Below are 22,889 nucleotides of genomic sequence, written 5' to 3' on the forward strand. Positions count from 1 at the left end.
CTCTCAATGACCCAGGCCACGAGCATGTTGTCCTGTGCCTGGAGCTCAGCTGGACATGGCACCCCTGGGTAGGAGTTCCCGCTGGAGCCAGGACAAGAGGGCAGGGCCTCCGAGGTGGGGTCAGGGCCAGACCCAGGCTACCCCCTTCAGAAAGTGGTGACAGACGGAGTTCCCTTCATGGCTCAGCAGTTCACAAACCTGACTGCGATCTGTGGGGATGTGGGTTTGATCCGTGGCCTCGTTCAGTGGGTGGGGATCTGGCGGTGCTGTGAGCTATGGTGTGGGTTGCATACGTGGCTTGGATCCTGCGTTGCTGTGGCTGTGGTGTCGGCTGGCAGGTGTCGCTCCGATTAGACCCCCAGCCTGGGAACCTCCATGTGTCGCAGGTGCGGCCCTAAAAAAAGTGAAGAAAGACAGAAAAAAAGAAAGAAAATAAAGAAAAAGAAAGAATGGGAGGGAGGGAGGGAGAAAGAAAGGAAGGAAACGGTGACAGAAAGGGCCAAGCTGCATCCAGGGTGGGCCCGGAGCCCCGCAGCCGCCCAGTGTCTGCAGAGACCGTCTCAGGCCTGGGGGAGGATTCGAGCCTTGGTTGGGATCGCTCAGCAGAGGTCAGAGTCCCGAGCTGGGGGCGACCTGCAGTCTCGTCTCTCTTGAAGGAGACAGATTTGGGGTGGTCCAGGCAGAGAGGGCTCCTTGCAAACCACCACCCTTCCCCCGACACCTGCAGCCCCAGGGAAGGTGTCAGCCCAGGCCCTGCCCCAGCTCTGCTCACGTCCCCCTGGCGTCCAACGCAGACGACAAGGCAAGGTCACACTGAGGGCTGGCAGAGGAGGCCTGGGTCCCAGCCCTGGGGGCCCTGGATGGGGGGTGCTGCCCAACGCAGATGACAAGGCAAGGGCACACTGAGGGCTGGTGGAGGAGGCCTGTGGCCCAGCCCTTGGGGGGGCCTGGACAGGGGTGCTGCTTGGGTCAGGAGCTGGCAGGAGTGAGAGGCCGGACCTCTCTGAGGGCCTGCAATTCTGGGTCAAGGACCAGGGACTTGCCATCTGCTGGGTGTGCGTTTGCTGTGAGGTCCGCTAAGGCGCTGAGCTGTTAACAAGGTGGCTTTGTGGAGTTCCCTGGCGGCTGAGCAGGTCAAGGATCTGGTGGTGTCACTGCTGTGGCTTGGTTCGGTCCCTGCCCCAGGAACTTTCCTGTGCCATGGGCACAGCCAAAAACAGCAACAAGGTGGCTTGCAGGTTGGAAGGGGGCTGGGGCTGGGGCTTTGCCCTTATTTCTCTGGGCTCTGTCAGCACCAAGCACGGCTGCCGTGGGAACCCTGCTCCGGCAGGTGCCTGGGTGACGGGATCAGGGGCCAGGCAGGTCCACCCGGGGCTGGCTGCCTTCAGTCATTCCTTGGTGAAGTGGCTGCACAGCCCTGCCCGCAGGCCCCACTCACGTCAATCCCCACAGGACCGGCAGCCACCACCTGACGCCTGTGTCCCCCCTTGTGCCGGCTGCGCCCCTGTGGGAAGCTTATGCTGCCTCTCTGAGGTCTTTCTCGTCTGTGAAGATGGGGACAACAGCTCTTCCTCAGAGGCTTAGTCTGTGTTTAAGGCCTCAGGGGAACCTAGTGTGGTGCCCGGCCCTCTGCTGATGGTGGGGAACCGGGGCCCAGCCACTTGACCTCTGGCCCCTGGCGCCCCCCCAGGGCATGCCAACGTGTGGGTGGACAGAGCAGACTGTAGCCACTTAGGGACCAGGGCTTATTTGAGGGAGCCTGCCCTGCCCCATCCTGCAGCCCCCCCCACACCCGCCGGCCCCCGTCCAGACACCTTGCTGGCACCTGCATCCATTCTTGCCCACAGAGGCAAACCAAAGCCCCGCCTGCATCTGAGCGTGCCCATGGTGGGGCCTGTACAGCCTCGCCACTGCTGACGGCCTCTCCCCATCTTCTGGGCTAGCTCCACTGCCCTGGCATGTGCCCACCGGCCACAGCCCCCGCCCCTCCTCTGTTCCCCTGCACCCCGACCCCTGCTGCCAGAATCTGGCTCCCAGAAGCTCCGTGGTTCTCCACAGGCGTCAGGGGGCGGTGAGGGAGGGTGGTCTCTGTGGCTCACGTCCACGCTGGAGGAGCTGGTGGGCTGGAGCCATGGGCTCTTCCCCAGACCAGCTGATCCTGGAATCCCTGCTCTTTTGAGATTTAAAAAAAAAAAACAAAAAACAAAAAAAAACGTGTCCAGGGTACCCTCCGTGGGAGGGCAGACCAAAGGGCAGCTCCATGGCTGCTCTGGAAGGAGGCTCAGAAGGACACCTGGGACAGACTGACCTGTACACCGGGGAGGGGGCGCTGGAGGCGGGGCTCATTCGCTCCCCCAGTCCCCCATTCCGCAGAGGCCAAGGACGGACGGATGCCCAGCAGCCCCGGCCGGCCAGGCGGGGTGTCAGCCGAGGGGCGCGTGCCCGGGGCCGAGAGCAGCCAGCGGACAGCGTGTTCTCGGCACGGCTGACAGCCGGCAGCCCGAGCGCAGAGAGCTGGGTCTGTGCGAGGCCGCCCTGGCCAGGAACAGCCACCTGCCCGCTCACGCTGAACAGGCCCTGACCCTGCACGGAGGCCAAGAGACATGGCAGCCCCCGCTCGCGGACAGGCCCCCGCTCACAGCATCAGGGGAACATCTGGGAGAAGGGGGGCACATCTAGATAGCACCTGCACGGGGTCTGGGTCTTTTGTTGGCCAACAGGAAAGGTTTGGACTGTCAGCCAGACAGAGCTGGCTCCTCCCTGGGGACCCGGGGGGGGGGGGCCTCCCAGTGCCCCGACTTCGGGTCCCAAATGGGGGCGGGGGGCGCTGGGACATGCCTTCGGGGCGGGCGGAGAGCTCGGGCTGGGAATGTAAGCAGCGGGCAGAGACCTCAGTGCGCGGCGGCTGGGCCCTCGGAAGGAGCCTGGGCCCTTCTTCGTGCCGTACTTGCCTGTGTAAATATTTCTCTTAGGAGTAAAGAGACTCTCCATTCACGGGGTAAAATCTCACTTGAAAGAACTGAGGAGTATCTGTTTAGGCATAAAAGCTAAAAACAGTGTCCAAGGCGCCTTTCAAAAAAATCATTTCTGCAGCGCAAACACCGCCGAGCTGAGGGGTTTTTTTTAAATGCAAAAAATAAATAAATATTACCCGCTCCCAGTTGAGAGCTCAAGAGTTTGTGTCAACACCGGTGGGGCCTTTGCTCCGGGAGCCCGAGTGGGCGATCAGCTGCCTTTCTCGGTTCCTGTCAGAGCTGCCAGGGGACACCACCCAGCCCGCGGCCAGGACCAGCGGGGCGGGGGCCCTCCGGGGAGGGTCTGGCCAGGGTTCAGGTGCGAGTTCCGGTCAGAAGGGTCGGCGTGCGGCCTCTTTCCCCCGGAGGCACCACCCAACAGGCCTGTTCCTCCAGCATCAGGAGGCCGGGGCCTGGCGCGGCCTCCACCGCCGGCAGCCCTTTGACCTTTGCCCAGCTCCAGAGCCTGCGTGTCCTGTCGTCAAGCTGGGATAAGGAGCGCTCTGGCCCCGATGGGGCTCCAGCGAGAAGGAAGGGGGCCCGCCTTCAAGGGGCCCGGATGGCACCCCCACCGTGAGATCCTCAGACTGCCTGCTGCCCGGCCCATCAGCACGTCACTGTGGCGTTTACACCAGGGGAAGCGGCCGTCACGGGAGGACTTTTGATCAGGTCAGAACACGCGGCGAGAGAAGCTTTCTTTAAAAAGTCCGTCCTCCCAGAAGGGAGGAAGCACGCGTGCGGCTCTGGACGTTCTTTGCAGAGGTTAAGACCCACTTGGAACCGGGCGTCTGCTGAATTCTGATCGGCAGGTCGTTGGGCCCAGTTGGGGCCCCATGGAGCTGGGACTAAACCCTCTGCAGAGGGCAGGCGGCCTGGAGTCCAAAGACTGAGAGGGGTCACCAGCCTCAGAGAGAGTGTCCCCCCGTCTCCCAGGGGTCAGCAGATGGCCTCGACCGGCACAGACAGCCGCGACCCCCAAGGAAGCCTGTGACCCCACCTCTGGAGGTTTCTTTGAGGGCTGGGGCCTTGGAATCAGCTTTGGGCAGAAAAGGCGGCTTCGGCAGTGACAGCGAGGAACAGGCTAGAGAGAGGTCGGTGCGCAGAGGCCGAGTCAGGGGCCAGTTAGCGGGAGTGTTTGGTGGCCTCTCGGACCCCAGGCCGGAGCTGAGGGGGCTTCACCCTCTTGCCTCTGGCTTGGGAAGCCGTGCGGTCGGGGCTCCATCTGGGTTCCCTCTTGTGGGTGTTTTCATGTGCTTTGCTAACAGCTTATTTTGAAGGGCGAGAACCCTTCTGGGATCCGTTTGTGACACCAACCAGAAAGCCGAGGCCCGCGGGGGACACGCCAGAGCCCCAGAGCTGTGAGCGTATGGATGTCCATGTCCTCCTCTGGGCTGACTTTTCAGAGAACAGAGGGGATTTATTTTAAGAGTCGAAAGAAAAGATGTTTTGAGCAACCCCGCTTGGCTCCATCCTGGCACCGAGACCCACGAGAGAAGCAAATGCTCCAGGTCAAAGCTTTTTTGGCTAAACCACTTAATCAAAACACACCTAATACTTCTGCCCGGTGCGGAGACGGGCCTGAGAGCAGAGACAGCCGCTGCCAACAGCCGGCTGGCCAGCGGCGGGGCTGCCGAGGGCCCAGCGAGCGACATAAAGAGGTTTTTCAGCAAAGCAGCGGCCTTGGTGGGAAGAAGGCCGGGCAGGGGCTCCAGGAAAGGCGCGCGGAGCGGGGGTTCTCCCGAGGTCAGCGGTGGGGGAAGAGACGGGGTGATGGCAGGCACACCTGCCAAGGTGGGCTGTTGCATGGGGGGGGGGGTGGGCAGAGACGGGGCTGCCAGGACCACGTCCTGAAACGACGCAGACCCACCCCCAGGAGGGTGCTTCTCTCTTCGGAGCCCCTGGCGGAGGGTCAGGCTTCCTCGGAAGGGGTGTTGGCCAGGCAACGCTGAACGCCCCACCTCTCCCTGCATCTTGCGACGGGTGGGGCTCCATCCTGCCCCTCTGTGGTCCCCGCTGTGCTTCAGAGCAGCCCCCGGGGCCGAGGGGAGGAGCAGTGAGAGACCCTCCTCTGCCTGGTCCCTCCCGCCCCCGCCCTGTGCTGAGGCCTGCGGTCTGTCCCATCGTCTCTCTTGCACTGTGTGTTGTGCCGGCATCTTGACCTTGACCTTTAGGGACAGGGTGGTTCGAACGCCTGCCTCTCCCCCGCATCTGCGCGCAAGCTCCCAGGCAGGTAGAAGCCGTCCCCGAGCCCGGAGGGAGAGAAGGGCCTTGACGCAGCCTGACCGCTGGGTTTCCCAGCTGCTCCATCCCATCAGGCCGCCTCGTAGCCTCTGATGAAGAACAGTGGTCCCGGACACCTGCAGCCTGAGGCCTCTGGATGCGGCTGGGCCCGGACAGAGGAGGCTGAAGGGCCAGCGAAGACGTGCAGAAAGGCCTTGAGGTGCTCGGGGCGTGCCCAGGCTTCAGAGCACAGCGGAGAGCGGCCACTGGCCAGGCTCTCCTTCGGAAGTTTCTCCTGCTGGTTTTGGGCCGAGGGTTTCTGGACGAGTTAGCAGTGGTCCCTGTGAGTGCCCCCGACTCGGGTCAGGGAGCTTGTGGGAACCAGGATGCAAGAAGGGCCACCCGCCAGGCTCCCCACTGCAGGGACGCGGCCTGTTCCTCCTCAGAGAGAGGGGCTGCCATCCTGGTCTGCAGCCTGAGCGGCAGTGCAGCTGCTGGGAGGCCACCTCTGGCCTGAAGGACCTCCGACACCCAGAAGTGCCCACGGGGTAGTCACCCTGGGAAACTCCCAGTGCCTGTAAGACCACATGCCCCACCTGCAAACCTCAGAACGTGTGGTCATCACACCTGCCGCCACCCCCTGACCGGGCTCAGCAGGAGCGGAAGAGAGGACAGTCGAGCCACCAACGTCACAGTGAAGACGGGCCACCGGAACCCGGCAGGCGTGGCGTGAGCCCCAGCAGAGTGGCTGCGGGCAGGGCGGCTCCCATGGGGCCGGGCACGGAGGCCTTGGAGACCAGATGGCTTGAAGTGGGGACATGGTGCCAACAGGCCTCCCAGACTGGCCCTTGGTGGAGAGATGACCAGCACCAAGGGGGTGAGGAAGCTGGGCGCTGGGCAGACCGAGGCCATGAACCCCCTCCCCCAGCAGAGGAGCCCCTGCAGCGTGCGGCCAGGATAGCTGCGGGGAGACGAGGTGCCCAGAGGCGAGGCCCCTGCCACGGCAATGCTGGCCGGGCTGGGAAGGCCCAGCACAGTGTCAGCCCGGCCTTTGACTCACATTGTGACCCTCGAACAGTAAACGCTAACAGAGACATGCCAGCCCACCGCCCTTCCTCCCGGGAGCCCCGTCGGGTCAAGGTGGCCCGGGGTCTGGGGAGGCCTGCACAGAGCACAAGCCCAGAAGCCCCACGGCCAGAGCCGCGGGCAGGTCCAGCCCCGACAGCTCCTTTGTTCCCCAAAGGTGGCCTCTCCCGCCGCCCAGAGTCAAGCGGGAGTGCGGCTCGTTACCACTGGTGCGGCCGCGTGGGCGTGGGATCATCTGGGCCCCGCTGAGAAGGCCAGCGTGTCATCCTCCTCCGACAGTCGCCTGGGGGTTGGTCAACACTCCCACCGGGGCTTCGTGGTCTCTGTGTCTCTGTGGCCGTGTCCCTGAAGCCCCTTCCCTGGGGACAGTCACAGCAGCAGGATGATCGGAAGTGGCGTCTGCAGGGTCTGAGGCTCTGGGTCCTGCAAGGTGGACATTGGGTGGGGGCCTCCGTTGTCTCTCACGAGGGCACAGGACCCAGGAAGGTGTTGCTCTGGGGCGTGCGCCCCCTTCCGTGGTTTTTTCCCGGGCCCTGGAGGCTGCGCGCCTTGGAAAAATGAGCACAAGGTTTTTCTCCCTCTGGTTCAAGCCAGCCCTTCGTGGGGGGGGGGCAGGTTAGTGGACCACAGGCCTCGGGTCCCACCCACGGGCCCATCACGACTTTGGCCGTGATGCTGACGGAAGTCTCTGTCCTGCTGGGTGACCGTGTCTGGGGCGCAAGTCCAGGCAGCCTGCACCGCGACTGTGGCCCGTCTTCCTCCTCAGGGAGCCCGGCGCCTTCCCGGACTCCACAGGCTTTCCTGGGAGCCACGGGGTCGGCTCCTCGCCCCTCCCCTGGCCTCCCTCTCGGCTCTGGATTGGGGCACAAAACACAGGCAGATAAAACGGTCAGCAACGCAGGGCTCAGCCCCGGTGGCTGAGGCTAGTTCGTCCCCCAGGGCCTGTCCAGCCTGGGCCCAGCAGGAGAGACTGCCTAGTGGCCCAGCCCTCCACTGGCCTCGCTGGGGAGACCTTTCTGGCGTCTCTGTCATTTGTCTCGCTGCCACATGCTATGCGTTCACTCCTAGCTGCATTCCAAACCACAATTTCAGAATCTATTAACAGAAACATAAAATCCCCAATTGGTTAGAATTCTCAACATTTTAAAATATGACTTATTATTATTACAGCTGAGCCCGGGCAAATCCGCCAGCGTTTCGGAGCGCAGCAGCCCCGGTGCCCTGACCTGGCCTGCGTGGGCACCGGCGGGCACTCTGCCCCACGCTTGTAATGTGGAAAGGCAATCGTGTCGTTTTAAGAGGAGGAGAAATAAAACCCCTGGACTGGACACCAGTTCTCTTTTTATTTTTCAAATATTAGTTTCCATCTTGGTGTCTGTTCTTATGGAAATGACATTAGAATTTATGGACCTGTCTGAGCAGGGTACTTGTGGTCCAGGAGGGAAAATCCCATTTATACAACTGATTTGTCAGTTTGCTTAGCTTAGAAAGCACCCTGGGACCCGTCGCTGAAACGCCACCCCTCCGGAGTGGAAGTCAGTGGTTTTAAGAGGAGACGCCAGCCAGGCAAAATGCTACAGCCCTTCTCGCCGAGCCAAGGACGGCTCCAAGTCGAAGCTGTCGGGTGGAAGAAAGCTCCAGAATGGCTGGCACTTTCTATCCTCACTGTCCCAAGCCTGTGTCCAAGGGCAGAGGGGCGGGCAGGACTTCCTGGCTGGCGCTGCCACCACCCACTGCTGGGGGAGGGGCTCACCCCAGGGCGTGTCCGGGACGCTGGTGCTGCTGCCTCTCTGCCTGGGCCTGATTTCCTTGGAAAAGCTCCCTCCAAAAACCGCAGAGAAACGCCCCCTTCCCAGGAGTCTGGGCTAAAGGGCCGGCTAGAAATGGTGCCACCTCTGATTTGCCGGACAGAGAAAGCAGAGGGATGGTAGGTGTCAGATCCCCCTGCCCGGCCGGGTCCCTCAGCAATGGCCAGGCCTCTGCCCTCCACCCTGGCCTCCTCTGTAGTGGCTCTCCTTGGGGCCTAGAGTGGCCGAGTCCCCAGCTGGACTGTAAGCCCCAGGCAGGCCGGGCGGTGCCCCTTCCAGCCCACCCAGCCGGCTGCCCACCGAGGGGCCAAGTTGTCTCCCAGCAGAGGCCACTGTGTTGCTGGCAGGACACAGAGGGGATGGGGGTTGTGTCCCTTAGCCACCCAGACATTTCTGTGTCCCCCCGAACCCCCCCAGATAGTACGTGCAAGCCTATACCCGGTCACTATAGGACCAGGCTGAGCTCCACGGGGAGTTCGGTCCCTGCAAGGACCAGCTGCCCCCTCCCCCCCGCCCCGATCCCGCCGAGGGAAGTGACGTCCCTATGCAACCAGCGGGGTGACGCCGTGGGAACAGAGGATGCGGTTCTTAGCAGAGGGTGGGCTTCCTTATGATGGAGAAGTTACCCGGCCTCACCCTTATTATTTCAGGGGACGCTCGCTCTGCCCCCGCAACGTAACCCATCGCGGCTTGAGAACGGCGCAGTGGCAGAAACTAACCACCCTTCTCCAAATTGTTTTGCAGCACATGCTGACCGACACGGAGGTGGCGTCCCAGGAGGGCTGCATCCAAAAGGTAGGAGACAGTTCTGCTCCTTCACCCCTGTCGCCGGTGTGCTGGGTGGGGCATCCTCCCTGAGAGCGCGGGTGCAGGATGGTGACTCCCCAGGGGTTCGGACGGATGCTCGTTGTCCTCGCGGAACCTCCTGCTTCTGGAGAGTGGAGGCGAGCCCCGCACTGCTGTGCTCCAGGCCAGGCAGACACGTGGAGATAAATAAACGCAGCTTGTGTTATCTAACCGTCTTCACTGGGTGCTCCCGCGAAAAGAACAGAGAGAGAAGAGAGCCCAATTGACTGCAGATTCAACACAGCCTTTTGCTGTGTTCAGCCTCCAAAGAGGCTCAGGCCCGGCGTTAAATAAGCAAATCAGGAGGGAAAGGAAAAGGGTCAGCCTGGCCATAGTCCCCTAGGGCTGGGTCACAGCCGGTTGGCAGGCACGAGCTCCAGAGACCCGGAGAGCGGGCCAGGCTCAGAAAAAGACACACAGCCCGAGAGGAAAGCAGGCACACGGCAGCTGTGTTCCTGGGTGTGCACGCCGCACGTGGCACGGGCAGCGGGGGTGGGACTCGGACGTTGCCTCCAAAGCCTGGACCTCGACATTCGCAGAAACTGGGCCATCCAGGCCATGCGTGTACATGTGCACACCCCCCACACACATGTGCACACAGATACACGCACAGTTACTGTTGTGGTATTTCGGGTCTCCTGGGAGCATTACGAGAGCATTCTCGGAGTTCCCGTTGTGGCTCAGTGGTAATGAACCTGACTAGTATACGAGCTCTCAGGTTCGATCCCTGGCCTTGCTCAGTGGGTTAAGGATCCGGCGTTGCTGTGAGCTGTGGTGTAGGTCGCAGACGTGACTTGGATCCCGCGTTGCCGTGGCTCTGGGGTAGGCCAGCAGCTGCAGCTCTGATTCGACCCCTAGCCTGGGAACTTTTTAGGGTCGAGGGTGCCGCCCTAAAAAGACATTAAAAAGGGGGAGAGGCAGCGTTCTCTCTCTCCTAGCTTCAAACACCGCCCAGGCTGATCGGAGCGAGTCTGTCTTCTCCTGGTACCCAGACAGCGTTGGGAAGCCTGTGTGGGCGGCTGGGGCAATGCATGGGTACAGGGATCCCAGAGCCGTGCTCACGGGGAGCTGTCCCCTCCCCTGGGGGGTGGAAGCCAAAGCCTGAGCGTGTGTTCTCGTCATGGTAAAAGTTCCTTTTTAGGTTTGGACACAGAAAGAGCTGTGGGTCGGTTCTGCCAAACTCTGACTTTTCCCCTGCACCTTGCTGGCTGGTTAGAGCAGGGGCGTCTGGGAGAACTGCCGTGGGGAGCGGGGGAGGCCTCTCTGTAAGGGCTGGGGGTCCTCTGGCCAGGGTGAGCCCCAAACCGTGCAAGGGGGACGCTGCCTGACCTCGTGGTGCGCTCGCGAAGGGGGACCTCTGGCCCAGTGGGACCGTCTTGTCTGGGCCGAGCTGGGTCAGTGTCCCCTGCCCGTCCCACTGCCCTGGGCCCGAGCCCTGGCTCCGTGGCAGGCGTGGGATGGCTCCTCACCAAATCCTCCAGCGCCCTTCCCCTTCCTTCCTCTGGGAGCACGCGTCTTCTCCAGGGGTGACGTGGCTGGAGCAGCTTCGAGGGTTGCCCACATTGCAGAGAACCGAGTGTGCTCACCCCACCAAAAGGAGCTGCAGCCAACTTGTCCCTTAACTTCTGGAGAGAACATGGCGTCGCTGCCTTTCCCACCAGGAAGCTGAGGATGGCGGGCTGACACCAGGTGGGGGGCAGAGGTGGCCCAGCCTGGGGTCAGGGGTCAAGGCAGAAGGCCAAACGGCCAGGTCTAACGTAAAGGGTGTGTGGAGGCGAGTGATGCTTTTGACCAGTGCGGCCCCCGTGCCCTGCAGCAGGGCGTCTCCTGCCTGGCTCCTCCTTCCTCCTTTACAAGGGACAGGGCCATCGGGCCTGGGCGACCGTAGTCCAGACACCTTCTGAGCTCCTCAGGGGGTGGGTGCATTGCCACCCGGCCAGGGACCCGCTCACAACTGCCCAGGTTGCCACAGGGTCCCTTCAACCTGAGTCCCCAGTAGGGCCATCAGAGGGGTGCCCACAGAACCAGATGGGACCCCACAGCCACCCGAGCACCAGGGAGGCAGCGCCAGGCCCCAGAGCCGGAGGCGCCTGGGCCGAGGTCTGTCTCTGAGCTGGTCTGGGCCCCAGGGCCTGGCAGGCTCGGCTCCATGGCTCCGCCGCCCCCACCAGCCCCGTCCCCACACCCCGAGGCATTCCGTCGGCTGCTGAATCCCTGGACGTGTGTCAAGTGCGGTGGGTGGGCCCCCTGCTCCGCTGGTGGGTGATGGAGCTTAAACCTGGTATCTGGATCCATGTGGTCACCGCCCCAGGCAGGCAGGGAGGGAGGGGCTGAGAGACAGAAGTTCAAAGGCAGCCAGGGTCCCGAATCGGGGCCAGGACAGGCAATGCAGGGCTCCCTTGACCTTCTCCCCAGTAGAAGGTCGCAGGTCACTAAAAGGTGTGTCACCTGCAGCCCGGAAACACATAAGCTAAAAGAGACCCTTTTGAAGGACTAATCTGGTGAATTCCTTGGTAATGCGCAGCCCTGTGGTTGAAGACTTTGTGTCGGAGTTCCCGTTGTGGTGCAGTGGAAACGAATCCGACCGGGAACCATGAGGATGTGGGCTCAATCCCTGAGGATGTGGGTTCAACCCCTGGCTTCGCTCAGTGGGATAAGGATCCTGTGTGGCCGTGGCTGTGGTGTAGGCCGGCAGCTACAGCTCTGATTCAACCCCTAGCCCGGGACCCTCCAGATGCCGCGGGTGCAGCCCTAAAAAACAATGACAATAACAACCGAAAGACTTAGTGCCTGGCGGAAGAGGGCCTCTCACCCTGCGACACACACGTCTGGAAGCCCAAACATCCAAGAGGGACGTGGAGCCAGGGTGGCCGCGGCTCGGTCAGCGGGCACCTGACTCTCCCTTATTCCATCTTTAGGTTTAACTGAGCCACACTCGCCGCGCTGTACAGTCATCAGAGATCTGTGACTAAAGCTGATTAGGTCAATCGCGGGCTCGACCCAAGAGACGCAGAAGTGGTGATGTCTCGTAGGAAGCAGTGCTAATACATTCTCAATATCGAGGAGCCAGCTTGCGGCAGGGACTGTGGAGCCCACCAGGCCCAGGGAGGCTGCCAGCCCCTAGCCCTGGAGACGATCCGAACTCGCGCGGGAGTGACAGCGGCCGCAGCCTGTGAGCGAGCGGCGCCAGGCTCGGCCCCGCCCCTGGAAACCCTTCATCCCCCCCTCAACCCTCCTGCGACCCTCCCTGCCGGCCCTCCCGGCCCCGCCCAGTCCCGGCCCCCCAGCCTGGGCCACGTCCCCCTGCGCATCCGTGCCTTCCTGCGCCGGTCCCCATGTGCGCGCAGCGCAGCCGGGAGCGCCCCTTCTCCGGCCCCCCCTCCAGGCGCTCTGGCTGTGCCCGCGCGCGCCCGCGCGCCCGCCTGCCCGCCCAGGTGTGCGCCCGCGCCGCCCCCCAAAGTCACTTTGGCTGCAGGTCGGCGGCGGCGCCTTTTCTGGCGGCCGAGCCGGGACCTGTGGGGCTGCGCCTCCCAGCCACTCTATTTAGTCTTCTGTTTACTTAGAGGGAAAGCCCTGGGCTCCTGGAGAGCAAACAGCTGCGGGAGATAATCTAGCCAGTTGTCCATCCATCACTCGGGTCGCCTGGCTCCCTGGAGAGCCCGGCGGAGCCTGTAATAAAAAGGCCGGGCGAAGAGGCTTTGGGGACAAATAAAGAGCCGTGTTAAGGGCCGGCTGAAAATGGATGGAAGACATTATTAAGACTCAATGGCCGTCTTATCAAAATCCAATAGGATAGACATTTGGCAAAAGGCTTAAATTTATTCTTTGACTTTCTGGAGGGCTTGAATTTATCCGTTAACAAGAGTGTAGTCCACCCAGGGAGATGGTATCAGCGGAAAGAATTTTGATTCAATCTCTCTGGTGCTACCAGAGGGGAAAACTCCGGGCCCCCAACGCCTCCCATTGTCCTGCTTTATCTTGTTTTCTTTGACCGTCTTGAAAAGGAATACGGTACACACGGGAGAAAAGGCAGAAGGAAGTGACCTTTCTCTTTTTTTACATTTTATTTGTCTTCTCCCCTTGTCTCTGCCCGCGCCGCCTCCGCCCCCGCCCCCTCGCCTCCAAAAAACGTAAATACGTAAATCAGCCTCAGTGGCGCTGGGACCAGCCCAGGAAAGCGGCTGCTTCCGAGCTCTGCAGATGCGAGTGACCGACCTGTGCTCCTTAAAGGCCTGCAGCCCAGGGGGGAGGCGGTCGCGCCGGGTCCGTGACCTCTCCCTGCCGTTATGGACAAAATGCTGCAGGTCGTAAAAGCCATCCGACAGCCCAGCCTGGTATGGTCCAGATAGGGTGATGGACAGGTCATGAGTATAATTGGTGAAATGATTATTTGGATGTTTGGAGCGCAGCCTGTCCCCCTGGGCGGTCGTGTGTGCCTGTTTTCCACGGCCTGGCGCAGGCGAAGTGGTCATGGGCGCCCTGACTTGCCTGCGTCCCTCCCGGGAGACCCAGGGGCTAATCAAGGATGACTCCCCAGAACACCCCGCAAGCCTGGGAGGGGGGAACAGAGACGGACAGGCGGCTGTGCTGCAATTACCGGAGGAGGCCTTACGTCCAGGGCTGAGCCAGGCAGCGTGACCGAGCGGTGCCTTCGGGGCTTTGGCCTCACCAGCTTTTTTAAATGCCACCCGCCCCAAACCCCCAGGCATGTGTGATCAGCATTGCTAGCTGTGGTTTGTTTCCTTGGCATTGCTTTCCCCCTGGAGGCAGCAGAGGTGTCTTCCAGGTGGCTGGAGGGCAAGGAAGGGGGATGGGGGGAGGATTGGGGCTGGACCGAGACCTAGGGACATCGGCCAGCCCCGAGGCCCCAGGACAGAGCCGGGGACTGGAACAGGCTTGGTTGTTTCTGTTCCGCTTTGCTGCTGCCACCGATGTTGGTTTTTAACATCCTTCCCTTTATCTCCCGGCCAGCAAGGCTCAGGAGGCACCAAGGTGCTGTACTTCAGTCGCCTTGTACCTACAGCGCACGTTGCTCCTGAGACGTCACAGCAGAGCCCCCCGAGCCTCGGGGCCCCGCGCTCACCATTAATAATTTGCATGCGGGATCGGTTATGTCTTTATGAAATCAAAGTGTGTTTAGCTGCCACGGAGAGACAGCTCCGAGTTGATTTTGATAATCTCGGGCTGAATAGACTTGCTGCGTTCCAGTAAGCCCTGGACAAAGGCTGGACAGCGGCTGAAAGCCCTTCCGAGACTTGCCTCCCCCTCCTTTGTTCGGAGTTGCTGATAAAAGAACCAGGAGTCCATTAATTCAGTGAATGAACATATAGTAAAGTCAGCCCCTCTTGAGAACAATAATGTTGAGGTCAGCTTCGGTTGCCATGGAGACTAAGTACTCCTAAGAAGTTGGCATCCTTGATTTTGCTGAATCAAAGGCTGCAGAGTGGAGAGGTGTAATGAGGCCAAGGCACCGCCTCTGCCGGTCCCCCTTCCCGTGCAACAGCTCCGGGCTGGTGGCCTTGGGGACCCTCAGCTGCCTGGGGACCAGCCCACCGCTGGCTCTTGCCTCCGCCCCTCCCGGGAGGCCGCAGTTTTCACAACTGTTGGCTTATCTGAAGAGGCCCTTAGGCGTGACTCCGGTGGCCCCGGGCAGAAAATCAGACCTGAGGGAGGGGCCGCAGCCTGGAGGCTGGTTGCCTCCACCCCAGCCTCTGGGGTGGACTCTGCCCTCTGGCCACCTCGCAGCACCTGAACTTGCCCCCTGGGGGAGTCGGTGGCCCAGCGGCTCCCTCCCAAGCAGATAAGGGTGATTAATGGGCCAGCAGCCACCGTGAGGCCGTAAGGCCGAGGGCACACTCTGGGCAGCTCCAGGCTGAGCAACGAGGTTATAAATGCAAGCTTTTTGCATTTTGTCCCCCCAACAATTGAGCTGATTTTCTTCCTCCCCTGCCTGCACCCCCACCCAAAGATCCCCGGAATCAGCTTAAACCATCCGATTAAGCTGGGGAGAGATCCAGGCAATTAATTTCCTTCGCAGTAATTTATTGCTGGCTGGAGAACTGCCTGTCTGAGGCCCGGTCTTAGATGGACTGGCCTCGGCCTGGGGGCTAGGGACTCAGAGCAGAGGGTGGGGGCACATTGTTCAGACTAACCCACCCAAGCCTGAGAACCTTGCGGGGCGGGGGGTGGGGAACGGGAGGCGGATTTTTCCTCTTTTTGGAGGGTGAGAAAGAATGAAGGAGCTGGGGTTTCTTTCTCACCCTGCAGCGTCCCCTGTGAAACCCGGACGGCTTCTGCGCTGCAGCTCAGGGTAGAGGTTCTGGAGGAGGGAGGTGGGGGTGAGGGGCCAGAGCCTTGCGGTTCAGGACCCCCTCTTGGGGGCTCAGCAGCAGTTCCTGGCAGGGCTCCTGGGAGCCGGTGACATGGGGACGCCTCTCTGGGGTCAGCCCCTCCCCCACCCTCCTGACATTTCCGCCTCAGGCAAAAGGGCAGACAAAAAAAAAAAAAAAAGCCACCTACTGCAAATGACAGGTTCAAAACCTGAAAACAGGCATCACCCAGAAGGCAGACAAAGGGGCGGGCCCTCCTCACCAGAGACCCAGGGACCGACCCGGATGCATCGCCCCTGCCCGCCCCCCCTCAGCCCTCTGAACCTGGCTCTGCCCTGGATGATGTGCCTTGAACTTGAACTTCGGCATGTTGCTTTCCTCCCCCACAAACAGGGAGGTAACCACAGTTTCCAGTGCCCTGCGTGGCCTGGGAACGCAGGTAGCGGCTGGGCACAGCTCTGGGCGCCTGGCCTGCCGAGTGGACGCCAGCTTCTGTGGCTGCTGTTGCTGGCGAGGGCAGGGGGCCAGGCCCTCTGGCAGACACCGGCCTCCAGGGCGGCGATATCGCCTCCTGCAGCGGGTCGGGGGTCCCAGGCAGGGGCCCGCCAGCCTCAGCCACCTCCTCCTGGGAAGCGCACCAGCACCTCGTGCGGTCCGGGTGGTCCGGGTGGCGGCGCAGACGCTGCTGGCGGCTGGGCGAGGAGGGCTCGCCGGCTCCGGAGTGAAGAGGATTTACCATCTGCATTACCGGCTTTATAGGGGCCAGACAGCGTCAGTAAACTCTGTCATCTTCAGGGGGGCGCAGTGGCGAGTTAATTAAACTGCGCCGCGCTGTTAGGAGCGAAAAATAGATCAGCCCAAGGCCCACTTGGTGTCGCCCGCATCGAAGGCAGAGGCCACGCTGGCTCGGGCCGCGTCCTCTCCCGCAGCAGCGCCGGGAAGCCGCGGGACTCACCTTTGCTCTGCCAGCCCCGCCGTCGGGTCATTGGTGTGCTTCTTATCTTCTCAGTGGAAGGCCGACTTCTGGTTTTACACACACTCGGTGCCAAGGTGGCCTGCCGGTGCCAGGGTCAGAGGCGGCAGCGCATGGGTGCTCTGGAGTCCTGGGGGCCCTCCCGCGCCCGGTCGCCTCCAACTGTGCCCGCTCCTCTCTCTGGGTGCAGGTGAAACACCCAGGCCTCTGGAGAGAGGCGGCTTCCTGAGCGCCCCCAACCCCCACCGCCTCTGATGGGTCCCTGTGACGGTCCTAGGGGCCAGGCCGTGTGCCTGCTGTGGGCACTGGTTTCCAGGCAGGCTGCTGGGCAGGCCCTTGGTCCCAAGAATGGGGCACAGAAGCTCCTCTTGCTTCTCGCGGCCCAGAGCTTGGAGGGCCTCACCCTCCCAGCGGGGATGGCATGTGGGGTCTCTGGGGCCCCCCAGAGGAGGAGACCTGTCAGGGGAGTGGGGCCCTCCCCCGAGGACACAGGCTCCCCACAGCCTGCCGTCCCCAGGCTCAGGATGTGGCCCAGGAGTGTGTGTGGCGCAGGCGTGTGGGTGGAGGACCCCATGGGGCCAGTCAGTGCCTGGCCCTGAGCCCCCAGCCTCTGCCCAGCTCCCAGGGCAGCTTCTGGGCTCGTGTTGCCGTGGGCTGACTGTGTGCTTAGACTTGTGCTGAGGCCTGGTGGGGCAGCGGGGGTGGGGGTGGGGAAGAAGGACAGCAGACAGGTGGGTGGGGGTGGGAAAGTGAAATTGGGCCCCACTTGCCCCCATCAAGGGTGTCCCCTTTGAGCACAGGCCCTGGGAGCGGGCACTGCTGCTGGGGTCACCGTGGTCATTACAGAGAGCCTGCCAGGCTCGTCACACACATCCCCCCCTGCCCCAGGTACTGCTATTCCTACTTTACTGCATAGAAGAGTAAGGCACAGATAGTTTGCTAAGGCCACATGGTTTGATGGCGAGGCCGGGGAGTTGCCAAGCCAGCCACGAGACTCCAAAGCAGGTCTCCCGAGTATTATGCTGTCTCTGGCCCTCCAGACATAAAGGCACTGCTAGTCCAGACCCTTCAGGTGCTGGGTTCCTAGTGGCACTAAGTGATAGCTACATCTGAGCTCAGAGAAAGGCAGGGTGGGTTGGGCTGGAGTAATTGGAAGTGGGTGTAGCAGTCGGCTAATGTGAAGATAATGCTGTGTAACAAACCTCTCCCAAACCCTCAACACTTCAAACAACACTTGTTGCTCCTCACACATGTTCAAGTTGGCTGATGCAGGCTGGGCTCAGCTGGGCTTGGCTCCAGGCTGATGGCTGGGTCTGGTCTGGGTCTGGTCTGGGTCCAGTGTTCCCTGTCCAGGGCTCTGCTGGCCATGTTGTTCTGGCAGTGATGGCAGAAGTGGCGGGACAGCAGACGTAGTCATCAGGCCTGGGCTCAGAACGTGCCCACACCCACGGAGGCCAAGCGCACAGCCACAGCTACCAGCATAGGATGGGAAAGCCAGCTCTCCCTCCTGGGAGCAGGGCAGAGGACACGGAGACAGGGACAGTAATGAGTCAACGGCATTGGGCCTCCTGGAGGAGGTGGCCCGGGAGCTGACACACGGCCAGTTCCCGGGGGACAGGCTGAGGTAGGGAGTCACCTGAGGTGTGTGGGGGCCCCAGCAAAGCGTGGAGAAAAAATCAGAGTAAAAGCCCAGCCTGCTACCCTCTCGTGGCCTGTCTACGGGCACAGCCCTCACCCCGCCTCGCCCCTTCCAAGCATCTCGGGGGCACCTCACCCTTGAGAATGACTCTCTCACCCCTGAGGGAGGCTCCGATCTCGGTGCAGAGCTGCCAGTGGAGAGAGAGGCCAGGTCGGCCGTGGGAGCCTTCCTGGTCCCGTGTTGGGGGGATTCTGGAGCACCTGCCTCTGGAATGTTCATCCTTTGGTTGATGTTGACTGGTGGGTGGCGAGGCCGACCAGGGCTGGCAGGATAAACCAACCCTCCCAACCCCTAAGGCGGGAGCCCTCGGATAATCAGCAATAAAAAGAAGAGTTTACTGTCAAGCCAGGGAAAGACGGGGGACATTTAAATACATATTATTAAGTGAAAGAGGCCACCTGCCAAGGCCTCATGCCCTATGAAACTCTGGAAAAGGCCAGACTCTGGAGACAGCGAACAGATCGGGGGTGGCCAGGGATGGGGGGTGGGGGGGCGGAAGCGGGAGCACAGAGGGCTTTAGGGCTGCGACGCGCCTCTGTGTCGCTGGGATGGCCATGTGACACGGTAATGGTGGCCGCAGGCCAGGATGTGTTTACCCAGACACCCAGAGGGAAGCCCTGTGTGACTCAGGGACTTGCGTGACCACGCCGCTCGCGCCGGCACATCAGCTGGAACCAGGGGCCGCAGGAGGCGAGGCGATCAGGGTGGGGGGCTGGGGGCCGGTCGGGGACTCTCTGGACGTTCTACTCGTGTTTCTATAAACCCCAAACGGCTCTGGACAATGACAACTAATGCTTTTTTAAAAACAACCTTCAGACATTCCCCCGGGGCCTAGCGGTTAAGGATCTGACGTTGTCACTGCTGTGGCGTGGGTTCGAACCCTGGCCCGAGAATGTCCTCATGCCTCAGGGGCAGCCACAGGTGGGATTTTTCAGAAAATGGCACGTGGAGATCCAGTGGTGACTCAGCTGTTTGAGAATATTCCATGCGGTGTCCGTCTCCGGCCTCGCTCGGTGGGTTAAGAATCCAGCGTTGCTGCAAGCCGCGGCATGGGTCGCAGATGCCGCTTGGATCTGGTGTTGCCTGGCCGTGCTGTACGCCGGCAGCTGCAGCCCTGATTTGACCCCTGGCCTGGGAACTTTCATTTGCTGCAGGTGAGGCCGTAAAAAACAAACCAAAAAAAGGGACGTTATACACACTCGTCTTATATAATGTACACATGCGCATGTAAGGACATGCGTAACGTGAAAAGGCTGGAGGGAAACAGCAAAAGTCATAACTTCATTCTTAGCAGTGATACAGTGGGCGAATTTTTAAACTGATCTCCATATGGGGTGTTTTAGTTTCAAATAGTTGAACTCACATAAAGTGCTTATGTGGCTCCTGGCAACACGTAAGTGGCAGAGGACTTAGTCCTGCAGTGGCCGTGACTGTGGTTGGTCCCCAGGGAGCCTTCCTGCCATTCAATTATAAACCCCGCGTGGTCCAGGGCTTCCCACCTTGCCTTCGGTCGGGTGCTGTCAGCGCTACCCACCCCCCGGTCTGCCTTCCTGGACCCAGGCAGGATGAGCCTTCTGCCCGCCCAGCGGGGGGCGAGCTGGCTGGCCAGTGGCCACGAGAGATGAGGATCGCTTCTGCTCAGAAGCCAGCCGCCAGAGCGACACTCTCCAGCGCTCTCTGCCCTCAGACGCCAGAGCCAGCGGTTCTGAGTAGATCCCGAGGTGACGAAGCAGGGCCACCCTGTGACTCACCCAGGCCTGCAGCTTCGGCCAGGCCTGTGCCTTTCGGAGGCTGTCACTGGAACACGAGGTCACTCCCCCTGACTGACTCGTTTAGGGCCTTCCTAGTGCTCCATCGGCTCTGCATGGTCTCAAAACCCCTTCCCGCCCTCCCTCACGCACCGGTCCACAAACATGGACCGAGGACCTACTGTGTGCAGGACGCTGTCCCAGGTGCTGGAGACACAAGGCTGGGTTCCACCAGGTCTCTGCCCACCGTTGCGGTGCTGAGACCTGACATCTGCGTGGATGGGTGGCCCCAGCCTTTGTTCTTGGGGTCCGGTCCCCTGGGGTCACCCAGCTGCAAGCTGCAGGTCAGACACTCCTCCTCGTGGCAGGAAAACTTCCAAGAGCCTCTTGTGCCATCTGCTCTGTTCATTTCGGGCAGAAATGCCCCCATCTTGTCACATGGGCGTGTCCCTGTCCCTGCAGATCGGAGACTCTACCGTCATTTCTCTGGGCCGCCTTTGTGTCCCTTACTAGACGGCGGGGGGGGGTGGGTGGGGCGTTGTGAGGGTGACAGGTTGGGGCCAGAAGGAGTGGGATTCTTAAAGGAACAGATTTGGCGGGAGGTGGCATTTTCTCACTTAATGTTTCTTCTCCGGTGACCTTGTGTTCCGGCTTTCTGACGGCTCGGCTCACCGGAGCCCTTCCCCCCCCCAACGGCCCCTCCCGGCAGCCAGCGCCGTGCAGGCAAACCTTTTCGTCTCACCCGGTTCACAAGCTGTTTCTCCAGTATCGTGTTGATAAATGAAGTCATAAAAGGCAAGACTGATTATTTCGTGTTGGAACTTTGCCTCTGTCGTTTTGGAGCAGTGGTCAAGATGCAGAGTCTTAGCCACAGACAGGTTTGCGTTGCCGGGATGGAAAATTATCACGTCGAAAGAGTCAGATGTGGGCTTCACCGTGGATCAGCTGAGAGCAAGGAGAGCGACGCGGAGACAGAAGATCGTCACGGAGTCCACTTCTGCAGACTCACCCCGGATGCCAAGGCGCTGGGCCAAGCTCGTGGGTCTCAGTGTTCCTGAGGGCGTCCCATGGGCCTCGGCCAGGCCGGTGCCTGCTTCTTGCCGCCCAAACCCGGGGCTCTGGGTTCCCAAGGCCCCAAAAGGGCAGATAATTATCGGAAGAGAATCTGAAGCGTGGGCACCCTGGAGAGCTGTAAAAATAAAACGAGGAGGAGGAATTTTGAATAGATTTCCTCTCTTTGTATTTCTGTTTTGGACGAGAAATGCAGAGGCAGAATGAAAAGGAGCTGGCAAGGTAGAGAAAAACATCAAATTCGCCCTCGGAAGGTCTGGATCAGCGGCCACTCAGGGGGCCAACGGGCGTCTTCGCCCCGTGGCTGCCCACGTGTGGCCTCCAGGAGGCAGAACCGGCCCTGGAGGAGCCTGTGTCTCTCGAAGCTCATACAGGAAGCGGGCCTGGGGCTGGGGGGTGGGCGCCGAGCAGCAGCTCCCAGGATGGGCTTCTCGCCAGGTCCTTGGTGGGCGGGGGACGAGGCTGGGCCCGGGGCAGTGCCTGGTCTTCCGTGAGCCAAGTCAGAGCCAGGAGACAGAGGCCACGTCTGTGTGCTCCCTGCAGTGTCCTGGGCCTGGCGGAGGGGATAGCTTAGGTCACGCCTGGAGAAGGTGGGGAACCCACAGCAGCTTGTCGTCCTCCCTGGGGTTCAGACAGGCGGACTCACCACCTGACGCCACACAGACCGTGCATGGCAGGGTCTTGCTTCCAGGGGCGCCCAGCAAGGCCTTTTGCAGGCTGGCCTGCTGGCCCGACCCCTGGGGCTGTCCACGTGCCTAGGGGCTCCAACGGGAGGCGTGTGTCCCAGAGCCAGGGCCAAGTGTGGCCCCCGGCCCGGGCCAGCTCCCGCTGCCTCTCCAGGCTGTAGCAGTTCTATGTCCCCTCATCAGTGCAGCAAATGCCCCCTGGGAGCCCCTCACCTGCTTCCTTGTTAAACACCCGGGGGTACTCTTTCACCACCACCTTTTGACCCCCTGAGTGTCTGTAGTCCTCCCCAACGCTGTCTCCTGTCCTTGGGGCCCTGGTTTCCCCGTGTGACACGTCAGCCCCCTCCCTAGGAGCCCCCATGACATGGTGGGAGGGGAGTTTGTGCCCCTGGCCCCCTTTCTGTACCCTCCTGCTCAGGGGGAGACTCTGCTCTTCTGGCGGGAGGAACCGCCTGGGGGCTGTAGGAGTGGGGGGTGCCCTGAGCCCTCAGGGAGCACTTCCTCAACTGTCCCCAGCCCTGCGCTTCGGGGGTGGGGGGGCAGGGGTACAGGCAGACACAGCCTCAGACGCTGCCTAAGTGCACAGGCTGCCCCTTGGCTCGGCCCCCTCCAAGCTGCTCCAGAACCCCCGTGAAGGGCTATCCACCCCTATCTGGGGGCTTCGTGGTGGACAGGACTTCTGAGAAGTCAAAAGGCTCTGGTAGAGGATGGTGTCATTTCTCAGCACCTGAATCACCTCCTGGAGCCGATGATCGCTCCTGCCTCGAGGGTGTGCTTCGCGATTCCGGGACTTTGCAGAAAGGGCCTGGGGCTCAGAGCGCAACCTGGCGATGGCAGGGATGGTGCTGAGAATGACGGCGTTGCTGGGGTGGTGGCGATGGCGGTCGTGACGCGGGGGACGGAGAGGTTGCCTGTGGTGATCGTGGAGGGGACAGTGACAGTGACGGGACGGCGAGGATGACGTGCCGGGGGTGGCGGTGACCGTGATTATCACGGCGGTGGCGATGGTGACAGTTGCGGGGGTGAGGATGATGGGGGTGGAGCCACTGGCCGTGGTGGTCCTGGCGATGGTGGTGCCGACGGTGGTGGCGGTGGTGACATGGATAATGACAACAGTGATGGGAACCGAAGCCCCCAGGAGAGGACATCCAGCCCCCAGAGAGGGAATCAGACCCCAGAGTCCCCAGGACTGGCCTCAGCATCGTGCATGTGACCTGGGGCACGTCGCTTAACTGCTTGGGGCCTTAGTTTCCGACCTGGCAACACAGGGCAGCCACTCTGTGCCCTCGGCTCGAGGGCCCAGTCTGGAGCCGAGGCCTGGAGGAGCGTGCTGGTGGGCACCTCGCCAACAGGAGGCAGCCCTGGAAGAAAAACAACAGAAAGAGACGGAAAGAAAACTCGTAAATGCC

At 61.5% G+C, this 22,889-nt stretch overlaps 1 protein-coding gene across 10 annotated transcripts in view; it reads left to right on the forward strand.

Annotated features, from left to right (window-relative positions):
* Positions 1-22,889, forward strand: part of PRDM16 (PR/SET domain 16) — a 307,527-nt gene that overhangs the window by 145,169 nt on the left and 139,469 nt on the right. For 4 of the 10 annotated variants that reach the window (XM_021095209.2, XM_084962608.1, XM_084962606.1 and 1 more), the window contains exon 3: positions 8,873-8,923. In XM_021095209.2, coding sequence (XP_020950868.2) covers positions 8,873-8,923 — 51 coding nt within the window. Of the gene's footprint in view, positions 1-3,184; positions 4,106-8,872; positions 8,924-22,889 lie in introns of those variants that run through there. The other 6 variants (XM_084962610.1, XM_084962615.1, XM_084962613.1 and 3 more) reach the window with 5 other exon arrangements.

Source organism: Sus scrofa, chromosome 6, assembly GCF_054392235.1.
Source record: "Sus scrofa isolate SSC_HxYL_T2T_F1_AM1 chromosome 6, Sscrofa_HxYL_maternal_Yorkshire_Landrace_v2.0, whole genome shotgun sequence".
NCBI classification, from domain to species: Eukaryota; Metazoa; Chordata; class Mammalia; order Artiodactyla; family Suidae; genus Sus; species Sus scrofa.